The following is a 23,898-nucleotide window of genomic DNA, read 5'->3' on the forward strand; positions in this document are numbered from 1 at the left end:
CATCAAAATCCCTCAAAGTATCTCCTGTTTTTGGGGTTGGTTTGCTGTTTGTTTTCATGAGTTTCAACATCACTACCATGATGCCTTGCTAAAAATTAAAGCAGAATACCAGGAACAATGACTCAATGACTCACACCACTTAACGGGACAGACCATCAAATTTGACTGTAACCACATGGCCCACCAGACACATCAGGAGCAGAAATGTATTTATTAGACACCTTACCAACACAGTCCTTTTTATTCCAGTGTAGCTTGTAGTTAGGCTGGCACAGGCATTCATAATCTCCCAGTGTGTTCACACACAGCTGCTGACAGCCACCATTGTTGATGCTACATTCATTAATATCTGCAGAGGAAAGGTAAAGGTGCTTTTAAAAAGTTGCTCTTCCCAAAGTTATGCACTGCAATTCCACCAGGTAAATGTGGGCACAAAAACTGCTCAGTAGGGTCTTGAAGAGACTCTTCAGGGATGCTACCTGGACACCCAGTTTCAAGAGAAACAGTTTGTCTTCATGGAAATCCCTGGATAAATATCAAAGCAGACCAGATACTGGTGGCTCATAATTAAACAATATCCAGCCTTAGCAATATGATGATAAAACAATTCTAAGAAAAGCAGATCAAGTCAAATCTGTGTTGCACTGTGCCTGGTTAATTAAAATTTCTAATTTTAAATAAAAACAGAGAACAGGGCAGGATTCACACTGACCAATGCTCCAAAGTGCTCTGATAGATGCAACTACTGTGGAACATTTTGGCTCTTTGGGCAAACACCACCATTGTGTCCTTCCTGTCTCTTTTGGCCAATTATCCAATTTTGGAACCTTGTCCTGCCCAGGAAATGCCAAGAGGAGGAGAAATTACTGCCAGCACAGCACATGCTGCCTCTGGTGCACCCTTGCATGCTGCTGCAGGATGCAGCATTGAGCAGTGCTGCATGCAGGGTCAGCACTGGGGCCAATGCAATTTATCCTCCTCATTAAACCTGCATGGTGGGACAAGAGTTCACCCTCAGCAAGGTCACAGATGAGACAAAACTGGGAGGAGTGGCTGATGCACCAGATGGTTGTGCCACTATTCAGAGGGACCTTGACTGCCCTCAGAAATGGGTCAATGGGAATCTCATGAATTTCAACAAAGGGAAATGCAAAGGTCTCTGTCTTTGCTGCTCAGATGCACCCTGAGGAGGGCTTCCCTTCTCTCCCAGGGCTTTATGGCAATTGTACACAAACCCAGAAAGCTGCCATCAGGAAGCCTGATCAAAGCCCCATCACGTTTGTCCATCTGAGGGTACGTGCTTCCACACACACTTATCTCAATGCTGCTAAGTTCCAGTCACTGCTGTCCCCAGACTGGACACCCTCTAAGTGACAATTTGTTAGAAAACACTGTGAAACACACTACAAAACCAGTCTGATTTGGGGGAAATGTGCTTTTAACAGAACTGAGACAGCAGGGGTAGGAATGAGCAGCAGAGGAATAATGGAGAAAGAAGGCAACACCTTAAACTGGTACTGCTACCTAAAATACCACAAATCTTTGGTTTTCATTGAGCTTTTCTTATGATTCCAGCGTCTTATCTTCAGCACTTACTGACTTCTCCCACAGAGGTCAGAAGGTGTATTCTGAGTGTCCTATCAGCTCTGACCAGCCTGTGATTGCCAGTCAATGAGGGACTTACTGTGGTATGAGGGTATGAGGATTAATTAACATCTTCTGCACGGGGGTATGACAAGAAAAGGCCAATTAGCAGCCAACAGCAAAATTACAACTCCTTTTCCTCACTGGTAGCCAAAAGAAATTGAATTAATGCAGAGGAATTAATCAGAAGTTGTCTCTTAACTAAGTAGAGCACATGACAGTGCTATTCCTTATCCAGATAAGTTCCCGTTTCATCAGGATAAAACACGGTGATGTTGTAGCTCTGTAATTTATTTGCAGAATTTCTAGAGGCAGAGGGTAGAACAGACAGGCACACAGGGATTTCTGAATTGTTATCTCCAACTGTGCTCATTCTGCCTCAGAAATAAACAGGTCTTACTCAGAATTTAGTAAACTTTGGACTCACTAAGGTCTTGCCTAAAGCTTATATAAAACAAGCTTGATTCCATTTAGTGTCCCAGTTATTCATGTTTCCTCATGTTAATTCTGGGAATTTGTCAAATATTTGAGCTTCTATGAACAACTTGCTCTTTCCTTGTAGGAAAGACATAAAAATTTAAGAGTATTAATCTTGGCCAGTGCAAAGTGGCACTACATCAGCTAAATTCCAGCCTACATCACATGAGGACCTGACACATGCACCTGCAGAATTGTAATTTTCAGTGTCATTCAGAGCTTCCTGTTCAAGCCCTACTCCACTGAATTTTCACTGAAGTCAATGACTCTTCTGCATGTGAACATTGCATTGAATTATGGACTTCAGATCCAAGCACAAAACCCATCAGTTTCTCCTAATAGCTACAGGTCCCTTTTGCATGCAGGGTGTAAAGGCAAAAATCGCTTGAGCAAAGCCAGGAATGAGCAGGATCAGTTCCTCCTTTTCCTGTGTCTCATTATCACAGCAAGGGGTAAAATTTACTCCCTAGGACACCTGGGTCTGCCTCAGAGTGTGTCCTGCAGGGCAGGGGGAGGCTGTGCCCGTGCCAGGGTCTGTGCTGTGTCTGTGACTCACCTCCACAGTGGGTGAAGCCATAGAGGGCGTATCCCTTGTTGCAGGAGCACTGGAAGGTGCCGGGCTGGTTGGTGCACGTGTGGTCGCACGCGCGCTCGAAGGAGCACTCGTCGATGTCTGCAGGGGACAGAGGGACAGAGGGACATCAGCACCCCCCAGGCTGCCCAGGGAGCCCTGAGAGCCTGCAGCTGAAAACTCTTATTTCATTAGGATCACTCTACTTAGAAATTAAAAGTATTGCCTCTGTTTTTCCCTCCCTAAATGAAGTTCTATTTGAATATACAGCGCCTGATTTAGGTCTGCTGAAAATCACAGTGCTCCCTGAGAATGAACATTCATTATACCATCAAAAGCACCAAAAATTTCTGTGCTAGTATATTTTGCATGCCAGGTAAGAACATTGCAAGACACAAAAAAAGTTTACATCGACTTCACTAGCACTTTTCATCAGTCTTTTTTCTCGGGCTTTGGCATGAAGCATGATATCACTTCTGAAACAGCCTAGGGAAAGCAACAGAAGTGACAGGGACAAAAGGGAGATGGAAGGCTTTAAGATACAGTCATAAACAGATTTCATTTAAATAAAATCCAAAAAAATCTCAAAAATCAGATGTTTATACAGTAAGTTTTTCCACATAAATAGTTGTCCTTCTTTGCCTATTTATAAGGGATAAGAATGCACAAAAAAAAACTCAGGTGAAAATTACTTTCTCTTGGTCAGTTCAGTTTTCTGAAATTCACCTTTAATGTCATCTGGTTGCCTAGGAAATCACATAATTCACCATTTGGCTGACTCAATTGACATTGTTTCATCCTGTTGCTTTTCCACAAGCACAGACCATTTTGATCTTCACATTTTTTTGTGCATTTAAGCAGCTTAATAGAATTGCTAAATCTATATGTACAAACCACTATAGAGCAAAGCAAATATGCTTTGTGAGTCTCACAGGAAAATCCATGTCATCCTCAAAAGCAAATGCTCCATGATGTTTTAGGGAACAGAGATTCCATTCTGTCTACAGACCCATAATTTCAGAGATCACATCATATCTTTTTCCTTTAATAATGAGCTCATGGCAACTAAATATCCTATTAAGAAATAATAGTTTCACTGCAATGGTGAATCAGTCAGGAAAATGGAGAGAGAGACATTGCCTAATTTTCCCTGTAAATTATTTTAAGATCATCAAGGCAGGGGGAAGCATTAACCTCATAGAGAGCTTTTTAATATGATGCTGTCTCTGTCCCTTCCAGATAATAGCTCACTGTGCCATTAAACTTATCTCCTACAATAGCATCAAGCCAACTGTATTAACTCAACAGCTGTTTCAGAAGAAAAAAATCCAAACTGAGGAACAGAAATTATTCTGGAGTCCATTATCACTTCATCATTGTAGTAGATGTCCAAGCCACGCTGCTTTGTCCTACTTTTGTTGTACCATTGTCTCTCCAGTGCACATACCTTGACAGGACTTCTCATCTGTTAATAATTTAAATCCTTTTCTGCAGCTGCAATCAAAACTGCCAACAGTGTTTTTACAGAAATGATCACAACCTCCATTATTGGACTGGCATTCATCAATATCTGTAACAAAACAAAACAAAAAAAAAGGCTTCAGCAAATTAACACAGAGCTTCAGCACTCAACCTACTCCCACAGCCAGATTCAGAAAATAGTCACGTCCAGTCACTTGGAGGAGCCCAGAAACAAAATCTGGTGAGACTCCCACAAATTAAGGAAGGAAGGAAGATCAGATCCAACTCTTAAGAATGATCCAGCCCATTCAGCCCCAGGACAGTGTTATTTGCTCTCATTTAATGTATTCCTGCCAGTTGCAGTTGGGTAACGCATTCATAAAAGACCATTCCCTAAGTTATGTTTGGAAACACTTTGGCTCCAAGGCTCTCTAAGAGGTTTCAGTATTTTAAACATTCTCTCCATTTCCTTTCTGTAAGCCCTGCAGAAATCTCAGGCAGAGATTTCCTGAACTACCCCGTCCTTTTCATGGCAACATTAGAATGAGGCCTTTATCTAATATTAATTGACTCAGGCCTGGGGATTTCATCATTTTTACTTAGCAGAACAGCCTTAACATCTAATTACTGGAAAAGCAATATAATATACAACCTAATCGTGCCTTTGCTACTTGCCAGAGCTCTCATTAGAGCTGCTTGGAGCAGTGCATATTTATAAAACACATCCCTGTTTACACACTGGTGTTTACTCACCAGCTCTCCTGATGCCCAGCCAGGCTGTTGGGTACCTGTGAGCACCCACACCTGCCAGTGCTGACCTCTGTTTGCTGGTTCAGCTCTCCCAAACCTGACCTCTGGAAAACGAGGCACAGGAGGTGGAAGTGGAGAGTGGGAGGGCAGAGAAGAAGAGATTCTCTGCACGCTACCCCTGGTGTGAAGGAAAGCACGGCCTCTACCCCTGTGCAATCCTTCCTGCGGTCAGACTGCACACAGCAGCTTTCCTCTGGGCTGCCTCTGTTTGGAGACGTGTATCTTGCAGGGCCTGGGAGCACCTAGCAGGGGTACAAAGCCCACCTTTGCACGTCTTGCCATCGAACTGGAGGGTGAAGCCCACGGGGCAGCTGCAGTGCACTCCGGTGGAGGTGTCCTTGCAGGTGCGGTCGCAGCCGCCGTTGTTCACCGCGCACGTCTCTGCAACGAGACACAGCTCAGGGAAACCACAGTGGCACCAGAAACACCTTGGGACACAAGGCACAGCCCCAACACACTGCTGTTCAAACATTCAGCCCAGAACACACCAGCAACTGCTAAATACATGTGTTGGCAAACTCCCTGCCTCAGCTACTTCCAGGCTTTTTGTGGGAACTCTACAAACCAAAATGCATTCCATTTGTGTCTGAAACACAAATCCCTGCTCCTTGGTGATGAATCTGTTACTGCCAGTCAGGTTCCTTATTCCCACAGTGGATTCTGGCTGATCCCCTGACACTTCCCACCAATGCGACACCAGGTTACACTCAGCACTACTAAATGAGTTTTCTTGAGTCCTTCCCAACTCCTCTTCCCTACGGCCCATGCTCCCAGCCATGGTGGGTAACACCCCCATGAGCATTCCCTCAGCCTGGGAGCCCAGGTGCCATTCCCACCAAAGTTTGTTCCTCTAACTTAATAACTGTCCTTACTTACTAACTATCCTTAACAAACTCCCTGCTATGCAAACCATGCCTGAATCTCACCAAACCTTGATAGTGAGCACTCCTAAACACAGTCCTTCACATCCAACCAAACAGAAATAACTCACTCTTTTTTGAATTCATCCTCTTGTCATCAGCCTAACCACCTCAGTCAGTTTAACTGGCTGGACAAATACAATTTTACATGGCATGTATTGATTGAGAGAGCTGCAAAGAATGCTTTTTTATGTCTGCTTTTTGAAATCTACTTTCTAGCTCTGTATCCTCATTTTCTGCAGCATCAAGCATATGCTACTTATTGCCAAGTTTTGAGAGCTTTACTGGTTTATTCCTTCCCAGTCTCTCATCTCACATGCAGTATTGGCAGGCTGTATCCAATCTCCAAGGAAAGACAGAGTGCATCTTCTTTCTTCCTCTGTCATTCTTTTTGAAAACAAGGCTATTCATTACATGTCTGAACACTAGGGAATAACATTATTTCCTGAAGAGAGAGTGGATCATCTTAGGCAGAATTCAGCCCAGAGCTGAAGGTTACCATAAAAAAAACCAAAAAAGCCCCACACTAATTCTTCAGTCTAAAAGGTTTCAACAAGCAGCAGAATTATTTTGGATCAGCACTTTTACCCATAAGCAAGCGCCGCTTCACTCTCTTGTCCACATCAGCTGCTGCTGTGGTGTTTCCCTCAGAAACTTCAACAGCAGCTTCTTCCCTCTCTGTAAGGAGCATGAAAAAAGCAAGTGAGTAAAGGTGCCCTGACTCATCTGACATCCAACACACACGAAGAGCTCCATCACACACTGAATCAGGGACAGTCAGAACTGACCAGGCAGAAATAAGTTATTTTTCAAGAGCAAGTAGTAATAAAAATCATGAAGACCCTTCAGTCAAAACCATGAGAATGTTTTGCTTTTGTGGCTTCCTTACAAGCCATGTTTGCTTCAGTGTCCTTAACAAAACAAAAGATGTGCTACAGATGTAGTGAACAGCAGCAAGATGAAAGAGCTGACGGAGCTGCTCTGTTAGGAGTGCCCTGTCATCATCCATCGTGGACTAATTACAACAACCAGCCAGTCATGCCTCAGCATTTGATTTCAATCAACAGACAACAAACTCTCCCAGAGACTGCAAGAGTTTATAAATCTTAAGCGCTTTCTTTACTGGATAACTGCCTTGCCAAAACTACACATTAATTGATTTCAGAGTCCCAGTTTTTACAGACGTATTCCTTGCTCACACTACTGAAGAAAATAAACCTAAAATGTCCCAGAGGGAAGGAAACCTGCTTTGGTTAGTGACAGGCCTCCTATTTCAGGGGGACCAGTGATAATTACAGGTTGCAACAGCATTAGGTAGCTGCTAAAATAGGGAAGCATAACTTGCCTGGACCCAACCAACTCACCCATGCACTATGAGGTTCCTTCATTTTGAACCCCTTGACATTTTCTAGCCATACCATTATGAGGAGCACTAATCTTGCCCACAGAGCAGCACCACACCCCCTGGAGCTGGGGATCCCCAGCAAAGCCCTTCCCTGCAGTGCATACTGACCCAGGCAGGTTTTGCCATCCAGGTGCATGACATACTTGGGGTGGCATCCACAGACAGGCCCGTGCTCAGCATCGTCACACGTGTGCTGGCAGCCCCCATTGCCGTGGTTGCATGTCACTGGGGAGAAAACACAGGGCACTCTCACTTCCAGCACTTCTGAGGGACCCTGTGCAGTCCCACTGCCACCTGAGCATGCAGTGCAGCCCTTTCCTGAAGGGCACTGTGAGACACTGCACAGCTCCCTCATGGAGCTGAACTTCCAGGTGTTATGAATGATGGCACAAGTCCCAAACTACAGACACTACAGCAATCAACAGACCTGTGTGACTGTGCCCAGAAAAGACACCAATTCTGGTTCAGTTCAAACACACACAGCTCAGGTGTGCCATGTTAGCTAAAACACACCAAGCCCCATCTCACTGTTCACTTTGGGAACCATAAGCACATGCAGAATGTTGCCTACAAATGCAGCTCCTCTGGTTCTTAGACAGCTCAAATCCCGGTCGGCATTCACAGGCAACTCCTCCTTTGGGTGTTTCTCTGCAGATGTGGGCACAGCCATGGTCTTTGTTCATGCAGCTCATGCCTTCTGTAAAACAGGAAAGGTGCCAGAGCATCAGCACCCTCAGCAGCCCTGTGTGCAAGCAACAAGGTCACTTCAACACACACAGACTGAGCCTCTGGCTCTGGGAAGGCTCTGCAGGGTTGGGACAAGAAGTTTCAGAGAGGAAAGGCAGTGAGTCCAGTCCTGCAAAGTCAATAACCCCAAGGTTTCTCCTTCTGTGATCATTTCTTTGACTGCAAGGTCAAAGAGCAATATCCACAGATTTGTACAGCACCTGCATTCTCATCCAATGCTCTCACTTTATACTTCTAGGTGTTCATAAAACCTCCTCATTCCTTTTACAAAAGTGGCAATGTCCAAGTCTAAAATGAAGTTCCTCTTTCTCTGCTGAAAAGAGCAGCCTGCTGACACAGGAATGTTTAGAACAGCAATCACAGGACTCATCCCAATTTCAATTCCTAGCTTACAAAGCAAATTCCCAGAACCATAACCTATCTCAGCAGTGACCAAGTGCTGAGTCCTATCTCAGAGCAGGCCAACATGCAAATTGCACACATGCTATACATTAATTCTCTTTATTGTTAATCATTTTCTTTTCATTTTTTTTTACCGATTTCAGTACACACCACCCAAGATAACCTCGCTGGGTATTATCACAGTGTTCTGTATTTCTACACATCTTCCCAGTTAGACAGAATTTAGTGCTAGTGTCTGCTTTAACCAAATGAAGAACCAGTGTGACACTAATGACTGGATTTCTATTGCTACACCTCCTGCCATTTTTATCTCTGCCAGCTCGTGCACAGCACTCAATTGCCAAAGTGCTTTTCTTGGCCTTTGCAAAAAATATAAAGTCAATTAAACAGGGAGGAGTAGTTTCTAAAATTATTGCCAGAGCTTCTTTCCCCTTGCTCCATGGCTCAGTGCAAGCAGTGTCTTTGCCATTTGCAAGAAGGTGGTGCAGCCTGCACACACACAACACAACAACACCCAGCAGCTGGCTGAGTTACCCAATGGCATCAACAGACCAAATTAAACAAATAGGTGTGCTTTTAACAGAATACCACAGGGTTTTGATGGAGTCCTCTACAAAACCAGGAAAGAGAGGACATCTGAATGCTGTCCTTGGGTGTACAGACAGCACACCTTTACCATCAAATTCTCTGTCTGGGCACATTTGGATCCCTTAAAAGGACAAGTTACACCAAAGTGCTCTTTCTTCCCAGTGAGAACATTCCATTTATGAAGACCAGGTGGAACATTCTTTGGCTGCCAGGGCTGATCCCACTCCACCCCAGGGAACTTCTCTGGAGCTGAGCAGAGGCACAGTCAGAAGCAGAACAGCAAGGGTGACCATGCTGCAGGAAAGGGACTGTCAGTTCCACACCCTGTATATTTTTTAAACTTACCCAGCCCTTTTTTCAAGCCTTACTACCAAGAGAAGCAAACCCCCTGCATTGTGAGGCAGAGGTCACCATTATTCCACTCCACTTCAATTAGGTCCTTTCTCCACACTGCTATTCTCACCCCCTGGAGCACCAGCTACAGGACCCTTTCTCTATTAAGACAGCTTTAAGCAACAAAAGAATGGACACTGCAGAGCCCAGATTATTCTGCTCTGCTGGCTTTTTGATTCCTTTCCCACAGTGAGGGCTCTCCACAAGTCCAGCAAGACAATGAGACTCCAAATCCTGCAGCACACAGGCACAGCCCAAGGAGCCCACAGGAAAGCTGTCACCCATTATTGTGTCAGTCAAGGAAGGAGACAACCCATGAGGCCACAAATTAGCCTCATTAGCTCTGGTGTTTTTGTCAAAGTTCTGCTCTTAAGCATGCAGCATGGTTTGCTCTGTTAGCTCGGAGGGGTTAGAGAGCATTAAGAGAATTAGCAGCTTAGTTTCTGTCAACAAAGTTATTCTTTTGTCTCTATTGAGCTACCAAAGGGGAAACTGCTCAAGCAGGTACTTTGGTAAAGTTCACTGGCACCAAACAAATGGTTTATATGCTCCATTTGGGATTGCTCCATTCTGAGGGAGCAGACTTCAATCAGGTCTCCATAGAAAGCTCAAACTGTGCTTTCCAGACCAGGATGGATTTTAATAACAAGGTATCCATTGTGGAACAAGGTACTCCACCAAACCCACCAGAATCTGGCTGACCTAAAAGGCAGTTCCATAGAGGATACCCACATCCACACATTCCAGCATTTACTTTGGGCCTGCTCTTGTTTCCAAAGCTGGTAGATCTCTCTCAGCCCCCTTTTACAAGGTTGTATTATTAAGGAGATGTCTGTAAAGCCATAAATGCTGTGTGGCTGCAATCCCTTGGTGCACACAAAGTCTCCCAGGTCACATTGTTCCAGTGCTATTGCAATGGCAGACTGTGCTCCACAAAAAAAAACCCAAGCAGATTTTGCTCAAATCTCCCCACACATTTCCCAGACACAGAATTTGTGCTGTAAGAGACTCTGCCCTACTGACCCACAAATATCCTGGGATGGATGGCTCTGGATTGTCCCACTCAGCCAGGAGAGGTGACTCCAGTGCCTTTGTGGTTGTTGAGCAGATCCTGAGCCAGGTGGGACCTTTCTGATCACTGGACCTTCTTGAAGTTACCAGGAAACCTGAGTACTCCTGTCACTGGGAGAATGCAGGCAAAAAAAGCCAGCAGTATTTCCCTATCAGGTCACACACTAAATTAATCTCTTACATGTATGATCTGGGTTTAAATATTTGTATTTTTTTGCACAGAAGGTGTCAGGACAACATTCCCAACCTGCTAAGAGCATTAAGGCCTAAATGGTTAGGGCAGGCTCAAGCAGGCATTCTGCAGGACAGAGAGAGAGGATGCAAAGAGCTACCAGACATTCTGAGAGAACAGAAAAATGGTGAGGAGCATCAGCAGAGCAGGACATCCCAGGAGTGCTTTAGTCTTTCATCCTTGTGTTAAGGCAATTTCTCCCCAAAAGCTCCCCAGCTCTCCCTGCTCTCTGCAGCCAAGGCTCCAGCAGGGACAGCTGAGATGTGCCCTGTGTGAGTTCACACAGGATTCCAAGGTGCCTTTCATCCCTCAGATCCCCTCCATTCCCACCAATCCAGCCCAGCTATGACTGTGAGATACCACAAGGGAGAGCAGCAAGATTTGCCAGCCAGAGCAAAGGCAGCCACAAAGATGCACCAGGTATTTACTCACAAAACACTCTGTTTTCTCTCAAGTTTTTGCATTCCCTATCATGGAGCAAGTGGAACCAGAAACAAGGTGCACATGCATGGCTGCCCTGCCAGCTGCTCCAACACCCTCCCTGGGTAATTCCTTCTCCCACACAGATGAAGAGCAGCCCATTCCAGCAGGAAAACAAGGATTAAAAACAGGACTGTGCACAACTTCCCAGGACACCCTCAGTTCCTGTGGTTTAACCTCCAGGTCCCTCTGCTCCTGTGTGTTTAAATGCCAATATTGCAGCCCACAGGGAAGGTGCCCCAGGCATTGATATATGGAAATTTTAATGGGACTGGGAGATATGGAAATTTTAATGGGACGGAAATATCCCCTCACTTTACAGATAAGAAGCAAAACTGAATGGATGGCCTAGGCAGTAGGAGCCAAAATCTGCTTTGATCAATGCTGTGATGTCTCAGAACCAGCAAAGTACAAACACTGAGCAATGCATACACGAGGCAGAGAGCAGAAATCCCAGAAATGAGCAGAAAAGCAGAGAACAAAGTGAGGGGAAAGATAAAGAAGTGAGATTTGGCTTACAACAGACATGCCCACCCAAGGGAAAAAAAAAAAGGTAAAAAAAAGGTAAAAAAAGGTGGGGAATCCTCAGCAGCACTTTACAGTAATGAAGGGGGGAGTGGGTAAGGTAGGCAGGAAAGAGTCACAGCATGAAACCTGAAAAAATGGCTTTCAAAGAAAGCAAAACAATCACCTCAATGTTTTACTAAGAAAAAAAAATGTATCAGGCAAAAGAGTGAGCTGAGGGTTTTTCTTAGGACTGGTTTGGATAAAGATGTATTTTATTAGGTAGATTTTATGGGGAAAATCCATCATTTTGTCCTCTTTGCTTTCCCTTTCAAAGAAAAATACCTATGTTTAATGGATGTTTGTTATTATGGAAAAAGGGCCTTTTAGGGGAAAAAAACATTAAGAGAAATTAAATGCATCTTTAAGAAAAGAGACAGAATTCCAAAGGTACAAAGAAGGGAGCAAATATTGGTGACAGGGAATGCTGCTGCTGTCAGTTCAAGAGAGTAGAAGACACTGAAGCAGCAGCAAGTATGAAAAAAGAGTTGGAAGTTTTTCCTCTCAGCATCAGACAAGACAAGGAGCTCAAGCAACCAATTTCAGTGCTTAGAGAGCCCCTCCATGGGTGCACACGAACTCAGAGCCCTGCTGTGCCTGGCCCAGCCCCTGCAGTGGCAGGCTGAACCAGACCTCTGTGGGACCAAGCACAGGGCCAGAGGAGCTGAGGACACAAATTCTTAACCCAAACAGAAGATCAGTTCAGCTCTGTCAGATGGCAGCCACCTCAGCACCCTCATCTGTGGATGGCCATATATGTCTACAAATGTTGATCTCTTCACTTTGGGGATTTTTAGAGTGAGATTTGTTTATTCATGCTCAGATTCCTCTTATGGTTATGCCAACAATAAGCCATAGATTAAAGACAGCCTTGCAGCTCTAAGCACTTCTTACTGAGATTTTCACTGTACAGTTCAATGGACAACTCCCTGATCTGAGCAACCACTTTAAAGCATCCCCTGAGGGCATCCAAAATAATTTTGTTCCATCTGATGCCTAATCAGATATCCAAGACTCTGATCTCTCAAAGGTCGCTTCACAAAGGTTTCACTCAAAACAAAGCACGAGATTTGAATACCTTTGGGGCTGACAAACAATAAATCTCTCAGCTGAAACCTAAACATTCTAGGGGGAATCTAAAAGGTATCTGAAGGCAGTGCAGCTATTGCCCTGTAACTGAAAATGGCCGGAACTTGCATTTGTGGCCATTCTCTGGGTTGGGGCAGAGTTTTGGTGCCCAGCAGAGCAGCAGGGAGCCGGGGTGCAGCAGCACAGCCTTCAGCAGGCACAGCACCGCACACACAGCTGGCATCAAAGAGAGGAAGGGATGCAGCTCTTCAAAGCCACTTGGAACATCCTGACACGCTGCTCCTTTCAAAGGCAGCAGGACTCCCAGCCCCTTCTCAGCTTTGAAAACCCTGAGAGCCCTTCAGAAGGGGTTTAGAAGGGCGGGCGGTACCTTCGGAGCGGTGGATGCAGGTGTGCTGGTTGTCGCTGAGGAAGAACCCCTCCTTGCAGCGGCACTCGTAGCTCCCCACCGTGTTCACACACACCTGCTGGCAGCCACCGTTGTTGAACATGCACTCGTCTGTGTCTGAGAGAGAGGGGGAAAGGCAGAGATGAGCTTGGTGCCCTCACCGCGGCACAGACAGACAGACAGACACCAGCTGGAGGCACCCAGGCACCCCTTGGTTTGTGATCTTTGTGATCCTCCTCCCTCAAGCCTGGGACATCATCGCCCATCATCACTCCTGTCCTTGACTGACTGCAGTCAAGGACAAGAGCAGAAGTTCTGGGAGCAGTTTGAATCTTGATTTTGCAACAATCAGAGTCTCAACAACACCAGAGAACACAGAAGGGCTCTGCTTGCAAGAGAACCAACACAACCAAAGAGTAGAAAATCTTCAGCTAAGCCTCTGAACAACAGGATGCCCATCCCAACCTCCAATTCTTTGGAATTTTACCCCTTAATAAGCACAAGTTTTTGAAACCATGAGTGCCAAATACTTCTCCTAGCCTAATTTTCAGAAATTTTTAGCAGGAACTGAAAAACACTCAATCCCTTAAAAACAGAACAAAACCTTGCTGAGGCAAAGCACTGGTCTCATTTGCAAATTCATCTGTAACACCATGTTTGCTCCCTGTTCTGTTCATCGTTCCTGGCTAATAGTACAATGTTTTTAATTTAACATTGTTGCATTTCTGGCAGAAAACAGCTGTCTTGAAAAAAAAAGAGGAGAAAGAGAGGCTTTTAGTAAGAAGCATAACATAGTATTACAACAGATTTAATGTCCACTGAAGGCAGTGAGTAAGGCAATTGGAGGCAAAGGAATGTGACCTGCTGGAGAAAAAGAGCGGCTGACATATCTCCATCACAAAGAAGCTGAGTATTTTAGAGTTCTGCAGCGATGTGAATGTGCAAACAATCATGAATAAACAGCCACCACGAGCCCTTAGTGCTACAGTTTTGAACTCCAGCAGATGTTTCTGTCTTACAGACTTTGGAAAGCTTTCAAAAAAATCATCTCTTTCCAACAAGTAATTGTCTATTTGGCTTAAACCCAGGCACACAGCAGAGATCTTCAAAAATAAGGGTGAGAGGAGGGCAACCCTGGCGTGAACAAAGTAAATAAACAGATTAAGAGAAGATGTGATCCAATTTGCTGCATGCCAAAATATTTATTTAACGTTTACATCACAACTCAAAATTGGCACATCAGTGGTAAAAACCTCGCTGTATGTCAATGACATTTTGTTTTGTTTTATTTTATAGCTCTGCCATGCAATGCTGAGCAGCTCCCCAGCCACATAGCAGGTGGGAGATTTTGGCCTAGGTTGTGTCAGTGGTCACAAAGAGCTCAGCTGAAGCACGCCCTGGGTACAAGGAGAACACACACAGGCCTCTGGTGCCATTGTCAGGGGCAGTGTGCTCCTCCACATCCAGCCCCTCGTGGTAACCTCAGCTGAACTCCACTCTGTGTTTACACAAACGCAAAAATAAGATGGATGCTCTGTTATTTTAAAGCATCCGCAGATATTTTGTTTCCCTCTCTACTTTATTGAGATATTTGGAAGCTGGGGAGTTCAGCCTCTCCTCCACCTACACTGCAGAAAGCTGGGCAGGCAAGCAGGTAAAACCCAACCCAATCCCACTGAATACTCCCGAGTTTCCTGATTTGTCCCTGCAGAAGTTACAGCCTGGGGATGGTGTGACCCCCAGCTGATGTGCCACACACCAGTGGGAGCAGCCAGCCAAATTAGCTGCAATCATGCAGGGAGAGCAAGGCTCCCTCTGGCTGCCCTGGGTGTGGAGGTGTGTCAGGCACTTCCACAGGAGTGCAGTACTAGAGGGAAACTGAGCCATCCCTGGAAAAACAAATGGCACAGGGTGAGCACACAGGGTGCCCAGGAAGCAGGACAGCTCCACCAGCTCGAGGCTCAGTCCCTCTGCTCTTCAGTGGCCTCCATCACACACACTCCCAGTTATCCTCCCCTTTTAGGAATACTCAGAGTGAGAAGCCCCCAAATTACAAGTAGATTTGAGAGAGAAGATCCTTAAGCCTTGAAACACACCTGGACAACTGATCCTAAGCTAACTGTGGGACAGAGAGGACAATGATAGCACATGTTCCTTTATATAAACTCATTTAGCATAATAACAGATGGCATTTGGCACACTTAAACCCAAAGCACTCCACAGAAACATAGCACAGTTATCCTCATTTACAGAGGGGGGAAAGATCCACACTGGGATGGTACCTCAATACCTGAAAACCCTTAGACTCACAAGCAACATTTCCTCTCTGTCTGCACTGAGTGAGCCCAGGAGATGGGCAGGTGTTGCCCAGGGATGTGTTCCAGCATTCCCCACCCTGCCCCTGAGCACACCCCTTACCCAGGCAGTTGTGGCCATCGTGAGCCAGCATGAAGCCATCGTAGCAAGTGCAGCGGTAATTCCCTGGAATGTTGAAACACTCGTGGACACAGCCCCCATTGAAGTCGTTGTCACATTCATCAATGTCTAAGGAATAAAGCAAAAGTCAGTATGATGGATGCTCGCTTGAGTGTTATAGACAGGGATGTGACTGCCTAAATGTGAGCAGCAACTGCTGTCCAAAATGGTCATTGTCTTGCAAACACACTATATTTAATGCATTTCTTGTGAATGACTGAGAAAACGCCCTGAAACCCCCTGGCAGCTTTACCTTATGCTTTTTAAGGCCATAAACAACAAACTCATTATCAGGCTGAGTGAAATGAACAGGTGAAAATCCATGCAAGGTTTGCCTTTGATTTTGTAAACAAGAAGTAAATCAGATGACAAAACAATCACTATTTTGATTTTAAAACCATCCTTTGTCATTTTCAGTGGCTCTGTTTTCTCAGAAATGCTCCACGCTGGCACAGACAGAGCGCTGTGCTCTGCTCCTTTTACCTTCACATTTCCTGCCTTCGCCGGTGTAACCCATTTTGCACATGCACTTGTACAGCTTCGGGGTGTTCTGGCAAATGGCATCTGGGTGGCAGTCATCCAGCCCCAGGGCACACTCGTCCACATCTGTGAAAAGACAGCAGGCTCAGGAGGGATGTCAGCAGCAGCAGGAGAGCAGGGCGTGGCTCCTGAGCACATCCCTGAGGGGATGACAAGGCTGAGCATCCCTCTGTGGTGCTCACAAGAATACTGTGTGGTTTTGTGTGCCAGGACAGAAACAGGCAGAGACAGCATCTGCACTTCAATTTCTGTCACATTCTACCTGCACATAGATATATTTGTATATATCTACAGATATATTCAGATAAGCCCGTGGTAAGCTTTTCTGTAAGTTTATAAATGCACCCAAAACAATCTCGTAAGGATTAGATGCTCTGTGAAATTCAGCTGATAGGTTCACAGAGATTCATCAGAGATTGTCAATCTTTCTGATTAAAAGAAGTCATTGAAAGAGTTAAAGCAAAGAGTTAAAACATTAAAAACAAAAAACAGTCATTGAAAGAGTTCTTGATCACATCCATGCATCACCTGCAGCAAGCCCAAGGATTTTTAAAATAACAAGGGGAGAGGATTGAAATGTGCTTTCAAAGTCACCACCAACAAGTTAAAAGACTGACTTACCATTAAACAGATGTATAATCGTAAAATATTATTTTTTAATACAAGAATAGTGTCTGGGCAGCAGCATTGCCAAATCACCTGGCCAGCCATCTCACAGCACAGCAAAATGAAGCAAAATATCCAGGTGGAAACTTCAGAGAAGAGGAAATGAAGAGAAAGGGAAACACCAACAGGAAGAACTCCTGGAGATGAAGAAGTGTAGACAGAAGAGGAAGAAAAGTTACAGGCAGCAGAAGACAGACATCAGCACAAGCTTTTCACACAGCAGAAGAAAACCGAAGCATGGAAAGAGGAAGATTTCCAGCAACTGGCTAAAAGGGAGAATTGTAGGAGCAACACCCCATGCAGGTACAAAAAGTGCCTCATAAAACAAGAAGTAGTGCATGAGTATCAGCAGAAAGCAACTACTTCAATAGCCAGCAACTTTTTATGGTGGGGATCACTTTCCAAATGGAAACTTCAGCCAGCACTTCTCCCATTTACAATTATAGCATTCATTCTGCTCTTTTTTTTTTCCTTTCCCCCAATCACAAAATATGCCTGTAGGTACTGCAGCAGCTGCCAACTGCAGAATGTGTTCACTTGGTTTTAACTCCTAGTGGGGTTTGGCAGTGGGAAATGAGGCAGAGAGCCAGTGCCAGAGCAGCAGTGCCTGCCTGGCTCTCAGGTGCACACAGCTCCAGGGATGGGGTCCCAGACACTGCCACCAGCAAGAAAGGAGAAGGTGGCAAACACTGGGAAGCAGCTGGGAAGGGCAGCAGCATCGGCTCTCTCTCAAAGCAGAGAGGTCAAGCCATTAAAAAATATGGGAAGCAGAGAATTGAAGGAACAAGTCGTGCAAGGAAAGGCGCAGGCAATAGCTGAGGGGTCTCCAGCTCGTGGGACTCCAGTAGGTAGGGCAGACAGAAAGGATGAGCAGGAAGGACAGACGGACAGAGGGCATAAAGGAGCACCAGCCACATTGCGTGCCCTCGGCACCTCAGCTCTCCCCTGCCCTGCCCGAGCCAGGGGCACCGAGCTGCCCCGGCAAGAGGGGTCCCAGAAAACACCGGCAAGGAGGGGCTTCCCTCTAGGGCAGGACACAGAGACAGGGAGCAGATCTCGTGGCAGCAGCAGGACGGCAGCTCCCAGCTCAGCTGGGTTATCTTTACACCCTGCTCTGTGATCTGCAGCGTGCGGTAAAGAACCGCAACAAGAAGCCGCATCTCTAATGCATGCAAAGGCGTGGAAAAGAGGGCTAGGAAAAATCCGTAGGCACAGAGAGCGAGATTTCCCCTTGAAGTGACAGCGTCCCGAGCACAAGGGAGACCCTGCAGGAACGAGACTGTGAGCAAACACCGCAGCCTTCAACTTGGCAGGAGGTGGCGGCGGGAGAACCCCGGGGCTGGTTCCGCGGGGTCCGAAGGCAGCTTCACACACCATCCACACCCCGCTCCCGAGGTGCCCGTCCCGGGGCTCTCCCCGCTCCCGGGACAGCGGGAACCGCCGGGAAAGCGGCGCTGGCAGCACCCGCGGAGCGCCCTGCGAGCAGCCCGGGCACGGCCGCAGCTCACACCGGCACCGGCCCCTTCCCTTGGCCGCCGGCCCGGAGAGGAGCCGGGACCGCGCGGTGCCTGCGGGGGGAGCCGCGGTGCGGGGATGGGGAGAGCGGGGGCCGGGACCGGGCAGGGAGCGGGAGAGCTCAGCGGGCAGGGAAAGGGAGCGGGGGCACTCACCGGGCAGGGGCGGGGGGCACTCACCGGGCAGGCTAAGGGAGCAGGGGCACTCACCGGGCAGGGAAAGGAGTGGAGGGCACTCACCGGGCAGGGAGCGGGGGCACACACCGGGCAGGGTAGGGGAGCGGGGGCACTCACCGGGCAGGGAAAGGAGCGGGGGCACTCACCGGGCAGGGTAGGGGAGCGGGGGCACTCACCGGGCAGGGGCGGGGGGCACTCACCAGGCAGGGAAAGGAGCGGGGGCACTCACCGGGCATGGTAAGGGAGCGGAGGCACTCACCGAGCAGGGAAAGGAGTGGAGGGCACTCACCGGGCAGGAAAAGGGAGCGGGGGCACTCACCGGGCAGGGAAAGGGAGCGGGGGCACTCACCGGGCAGGGAAAGGGAGCGGGGGCACTCACCGGGCAGGGGCAGCGCGGCGGGCCCGGCCGGCGCGGGCAGCAGCAGGAGCAGCAGCGGCAGCGCCCTGGCCCCCGAGGCGCCGCGGCGGCCGCCGGACCCCATGGATGGCGCTGCTGCCGCTGCCGGGCGGGAGGAGGCGGCGGCCGAGGGAGTGTCTGGGGCGCCCGGCCCGCCTCGCACTGACAGCGGGCGCGGGGCGGCGAGGGCTGGGCGGGCCTCCCTCCCTCCCTGCCCGGCCCTGCCCCGCTGCTGCCCCGGGCGCGGTGGGCGCTGCCGGCGCACGAACCGCCCCAGCCCGCCCATGGGAGCCCCGGCAGCCGCACACCTGCGGAGCCACAAACACAGGTGTCCCATGGAGCCGCTGGAAACCCGGCAGCGGGAACACCTCACACTCGGCAGCCGGAACACCTCACACCAGGAGCGGGTGCTCCCCGGGCCCGGGAAGCATCTCCCGGCAGGACGAGCCTGTGGCAGCCCGAACACGCCCGATGCGCTCCAGTCTCCATTGCGCTGGTTCAATACAATATTGACATTTTTACCGTGTAATCACACCCCGCCGCAGAGCGTGAATCCCCCCCGGCTGGAGGCCATGCCAAAGCCACGCATCACCCCACCCCCAAGCCAGCCCCATCCCACCTCCATTCCCAGCCAGGGATTGCTCGCAGCTGTCGCTCCTTTGGCAGGTAAAATTGGCTCATACATTATTCACTGAAATTATCATTTCCTAAATAATGTCTGACCTTTCAGGCTGCGAGCAAGAGCAGGCAGTATTCTCTCCCACCCCTCCCTCCCATCCCCGTTTCACTGCCCTTTCCCTTTTGTTTTGTTCTGTGAGAAATACCGAGCTGTTTCTAGTTGCAAGGGCGGTTTATACACATTAGTAAATCTTCAGAATGAAACTTTCCCTCAGTCTTTGTCTTTGTTTCCTTAATGGCAGCTATAAATTACCACTCTCCTTTCTCACTGGAGCATCAGGCTTCATTGCTTTTGAAATGATCAAAGTTATTCTCTTTTTGAATCCAATGAGAAGCAACCTTTTGTGTCTCCTGGACGGTTTCAGTCTTAGGCAATCTCATCTATAAATACATAAAGCTGCTCATTAAACACTCCAAGGATTCTCCAGCCCTAAGCAATAAATGAATGAAGGGTTTCTCGAGAGTTTCCATGATCTCCTGAATAAACCTTCATACTTGCGGTGGGAACTGGCACACCTGCACATCTCTCATGCAGGGATATCACTCAGGTTTGTCTCCATAAACAGCTCTCCCAAATGGACAGAGAACCCATCTCCTATCCAGGCACATGGCTTCAAACCCCCTCACAGAAAAGCTGCCACTCACTTCAGGCACTGCCCAGTCCCCTCAATGAACTCGACCAGTATTAATTAAATTAACTTTCATCACAAGATTTGCAAAAGTCAAAGTAAGAACACATATGAAGAGTGCAGCAGAAAAACCAGCAAGAGACACTGCAGAGTCGTGTGACCAAAATATCCAAAGCTTCCTGAGGCACCCTAAAAGCAAAGCATCTTTCTTACTTCTGTAAACTAAAACATAAAGGGAGACATAAATATTTGGGAATGCCTGAGTTAGATCAAAAGATCTCACTGCAGCTTGGAAAACAAACAGAACAATATCAAATTCATCTTAGCTAATGAAGCCGTTTCTTACACATAAATCTCAAAGTGTTTTGTGAAGGATCCTGGCTATTATTTCACATTTAACACACATTTGTTTATGATGAGGAATTGCCATTAAAATATCTCTTTAAAGACACAAACCAGACAAGCTCAGACCTCAGCTCAGATGCCTTTTTGCAGCCTTTTTAACTATTTCTATTCACCCACAGAGTCACAGTAACAGATGACTGCTCTGGGCACGAAGACCTTTACTGGGGGAGAGAAGCTACAAAAATTCTTGAGATTCAACTTCAGCACTACGTGTGAGGAAAGGAAAACAACCACACCAGGGCAGTTGGACAGGAAGACAACCAAATAGGACTGTTGGGGGATTTTTTTTCCCAGCAATTTTAAATAAAAATCAAGTAACAAAGTTTCAGGGAGTAAAATAGATCCTGGAAAATAGCTACTTCCATAGAGGTAAGACCCTCAATTCCCCTCTGCTCTCCATTTTCACCATCACATGCAGCTGCCCCACATTGAGAGATGGAGACTAACCTGCCACAGAGCAGCTGGATATAAAATCTGCTTCAGGAACTGCACACCTCATGTCCTGAGGAGAGATGAATACTTTTGTCTACCAATTTGGGTTAAAAACTGCTTTGTTTCATAACTCTTGTTAAATTTCATTATTTAATGATGACCAAACAATACCTGAAGACATGCAGATTGAGATTTCATCTGCACTTCAATGAGAAGTAGCAACTCTACTGGCCTGCATCATATTGACCCAAAACTGAGCATGATGAGTGCTTGTGACAGCAGCTGAAAACAACTGGGAGATGCCAGAATGGTAAAAGCAAAGTAGGATGCTGACAAGTAAGGAAACATTCTCAAATATTTAATTGTTCCAAAGCACACACAAAATGTCTCAGTTGTAGTTTCAAGCCTTGCTCATCTCCAGGTATTCACTGAGTTTTCAGAATTGTTTTTCTTTGAAATGTATCACTCAAATTTTTGCACTTCCCATCTTAGTGCTCCAGGCTTGCTGAATTCTGTGTAAAAATAACACATCCTCAGTAACCAGCAGGACCTGCACAGGACTCATCTGAGACAGAGGAAATTTGTGCATTCTCTGGTCACAAGGGGCATTAGAAACCCCTCCCATGTAATTTATATGTCTTGTCCAAGTCTTTTTATGCTATTTGTAGAAAAACATTCCCCAAACAAACATCAGATCCACCAGTGACACTTTAAATGTTGCAGGATCTGCATCTTAACGTGCCACTGTCACTGAAATGAAGAACAGCTCCTGTTTATTGCAGAACTGAACACAGCATGGCCTATTAATACACACACATTTCAGAGTTAATAGGGGAAAAAAGGAGACACTTTGTCATGTGAAATAACTTTTAGACATTTGTGTTTCCTTGTGAGAACTTTCCAAGTCATTGCTACAACAAATGGTAACATTTTGGACCAGAGCAGTCAGTGAACAGCCCCTGCAGTTGCACAACACACTCTGCCCGCCAAGGCCCTGCTCTTGGTGCTCCTTTTCCTTGGAGGAAACCTGAAAAACCTGAGGTGAGATGAATGAAGCTGCACTTACCTCAGCCCCACGTCCATCCCTGCAGAGGGTCAGGAGCAGCAGGTCCATCCCAGCCCAGGAGCAGAGCTCTGGTGTCTCTCACAGGCCCAGCACACCCACAGCAGGTACCAAATCCACAAATGCACTCCAAAACCTGCCCAAGGATGAGGCCAGAGCATGGCTCAGGCCAAGCTCACCCTCTGGCATCCCCCAGGATGGCCCCAGCTCAGGGAGATCGATGCCTTCCCCCAAGAGGGATATTGATATTTTTATTTGTTATTTCCCTTTGCTTACAAAAAGCCTCCACCACAGACCAGGTGCAAAACCTCCCATGCAAAACCACCCCAGGGGTGTGAGAGGTGAAGCACCAGAGATAGCTCCAGATGAATGATCCAACTCCTTCCTTCTGTCTTCCCTGGTGGAACAGAGCATTCAGAGATGGCCTCATGTGGTTTGAAACAAAGGGAACCGCAGCACATCTGAGGGTGTGTGTGCTCACAGACCCTCCCAAGGTCTGTGTGGTCCCTTTGTCCCCATTCCCTGACTCCTGAGCAGCATCTCCTCCACTGCTGGCAGTCTGACAGACAGGGATGGCCTCTGTAGCTGGGAGGGAGCAGATGTAGCTGGGCAGATCAGACACAAAACTGTACAGCAAAGATCTCCTGAAATGAGCCACTAAAATGTCCCACAGACCTGCAGCCAGGCAATGAGCCAGATTATCAGCCAAATTATACCAGACTTTTTGAAAATAGCACATTAATGCTATTTTTTTCATGTTAGAAGACAAATTTTATTGCAATTCAGCAAATGAGCTACACCTGTAAAACCTCTTTGTATATCCAATTCACATTTAATATCCAATGGATTGAAATGTCACAGGAAAAATAAAAAAAAAGGAAAACAGTACCTGGTTTTGTCATTATAATGTAAACTTCAACACGGCCCTTAAAAATAACAAGCCAGTGATTTCCCCATGTAGTAAAATATATAGTTTATAAGGTATTGATGCTTTATCTTAGTTTAACAGCCAATCTCTAGGTATAAAATAAAGAGCTACAAAGATGCGAAGTACGTGTACAATTTCTTCAAGTATTTTCAAGTATCCTATAGTCTCCTCACTACGGACAAAATTCATTTGACAATATACAGAAAATGTTAAATCTGAATAGTTTCACTGCAGAAATCTTAACATATGCATGAATTTAAAACACATAAAAAGTATGGGTCATCCAGCTACTAAGTCCAATTTAAACAGTTTGAAAAATACTCTTTGTAATGGAAAAAGTTGTGGAACAGTCTCCAGTTCATGAATATGTTTTCAGCTACAGAATATCAGGTGGTTAAAGTTTATGGCAGGTAGAGGCTTTTTTTTCCTTTTGTATAAACTTACCATCATAGTATTTGATTCCATTTAAACCAAACTTTGTTAATTTGCATTTTCTTTTTGTATAAAGTATCATTGTAGCATTAACCAAAGAAGGCTAAATAATTGATAGGTGATAGCCAAATTTTTTCTCTCAAATCAGGTATGATGAGCCTGTAAAAATGTCTGGCTAGTTTAGCACTATGTACTTACTGCATGATGAACTGCTTACTTTTTCATCACTGCATTTCTCTCTTTAGAATGAATGTGTGCTGTTAAAAAGATTATCTTTTCTCATTAACTGTTACCAAAAAATCCCCACTGAACAACAGAAC

General features: G+C 46.4%; 1 protein-coding gene across 2 annotated transcripts in view; it reads right to left on the minus strand.

Moving 5' to 3' along the window:
* SCUBE2 (signal peptide, CUB domain and EGF like domain containing 2) overlaps positions 1 to 19,111 on the minus strand; it is a 34,971-nt gene extending 15,860 nt beyond the window's left edge. The window contains exons 1-11 of one of the 2 annotated variants that reach the window (XM_058026525.1): positions 18,994 to 19,111; positions 16,201 to 16,323; positions 15,661 to 15,786; positions 13,225 to 13,359; positions 7,860 to 7,985; positions 7,397 to 7,513; positions 6,472 to 6,561; positions 5,228 to 5,344; positions 4,140 to 4,262; positions 2,678 to 2,794; positions 227 to 349 (exon numbers count right to left, since the gene is read on the minus strand). In XM_058026525.1, the coding sequence (XP_057882508.1) occupies positions 227 to 349; positions 2,678 to 2,794; positions 4,140 to 4,262; positions 5,228 to 5,344; positions 6,472 to 6,561; positions 7,397 to 7,513; positions 7,860 to 7,985; positions 13,225 to 13,359; positions 15,661 to 15,786; positions 16,201 to 16,323; positions 18,994 to 19,096 (1,300 nt within the window). In that variant the 5' untranslated portion in view covers positions 19,097 to 19,111. Of the gene's footprint in view, positions 1 to 226; positions 350 to 2,677; positions 2,795 to 4,139; positions 4,263 to 5,227; positions 5,345 to 6,471; positions 6,562 to 7,396; positions 7,514 to 7,859; positions 7,986 to 13,224; positions 13,360 to 15,660; positions 15,787 to 16,200; positions 16,324 to 18,963 lie in introns of both variants that reach the window. The other variant, XM_058026524.1, reaches the window with a different exon arrangement.
* Between the last annotated feature and the right edge of the window lie 4,787 nt (positions 19,112 to 23,898).

The sequence above is a fragment of the Melospiza georgiana genome, chromosome 6, assembly GCF_028018845.1.
Source record: "Melospiza georgiana isolate bMelGeo1 chromosome 6, bMelGeo1.pri, whole genome shotgun sequence".
NCBI lineage: Eukaryota > Metazoa > Chordata > Aves > Passeriformes > Passerellidae > Melospiza > Melospiza georgiana.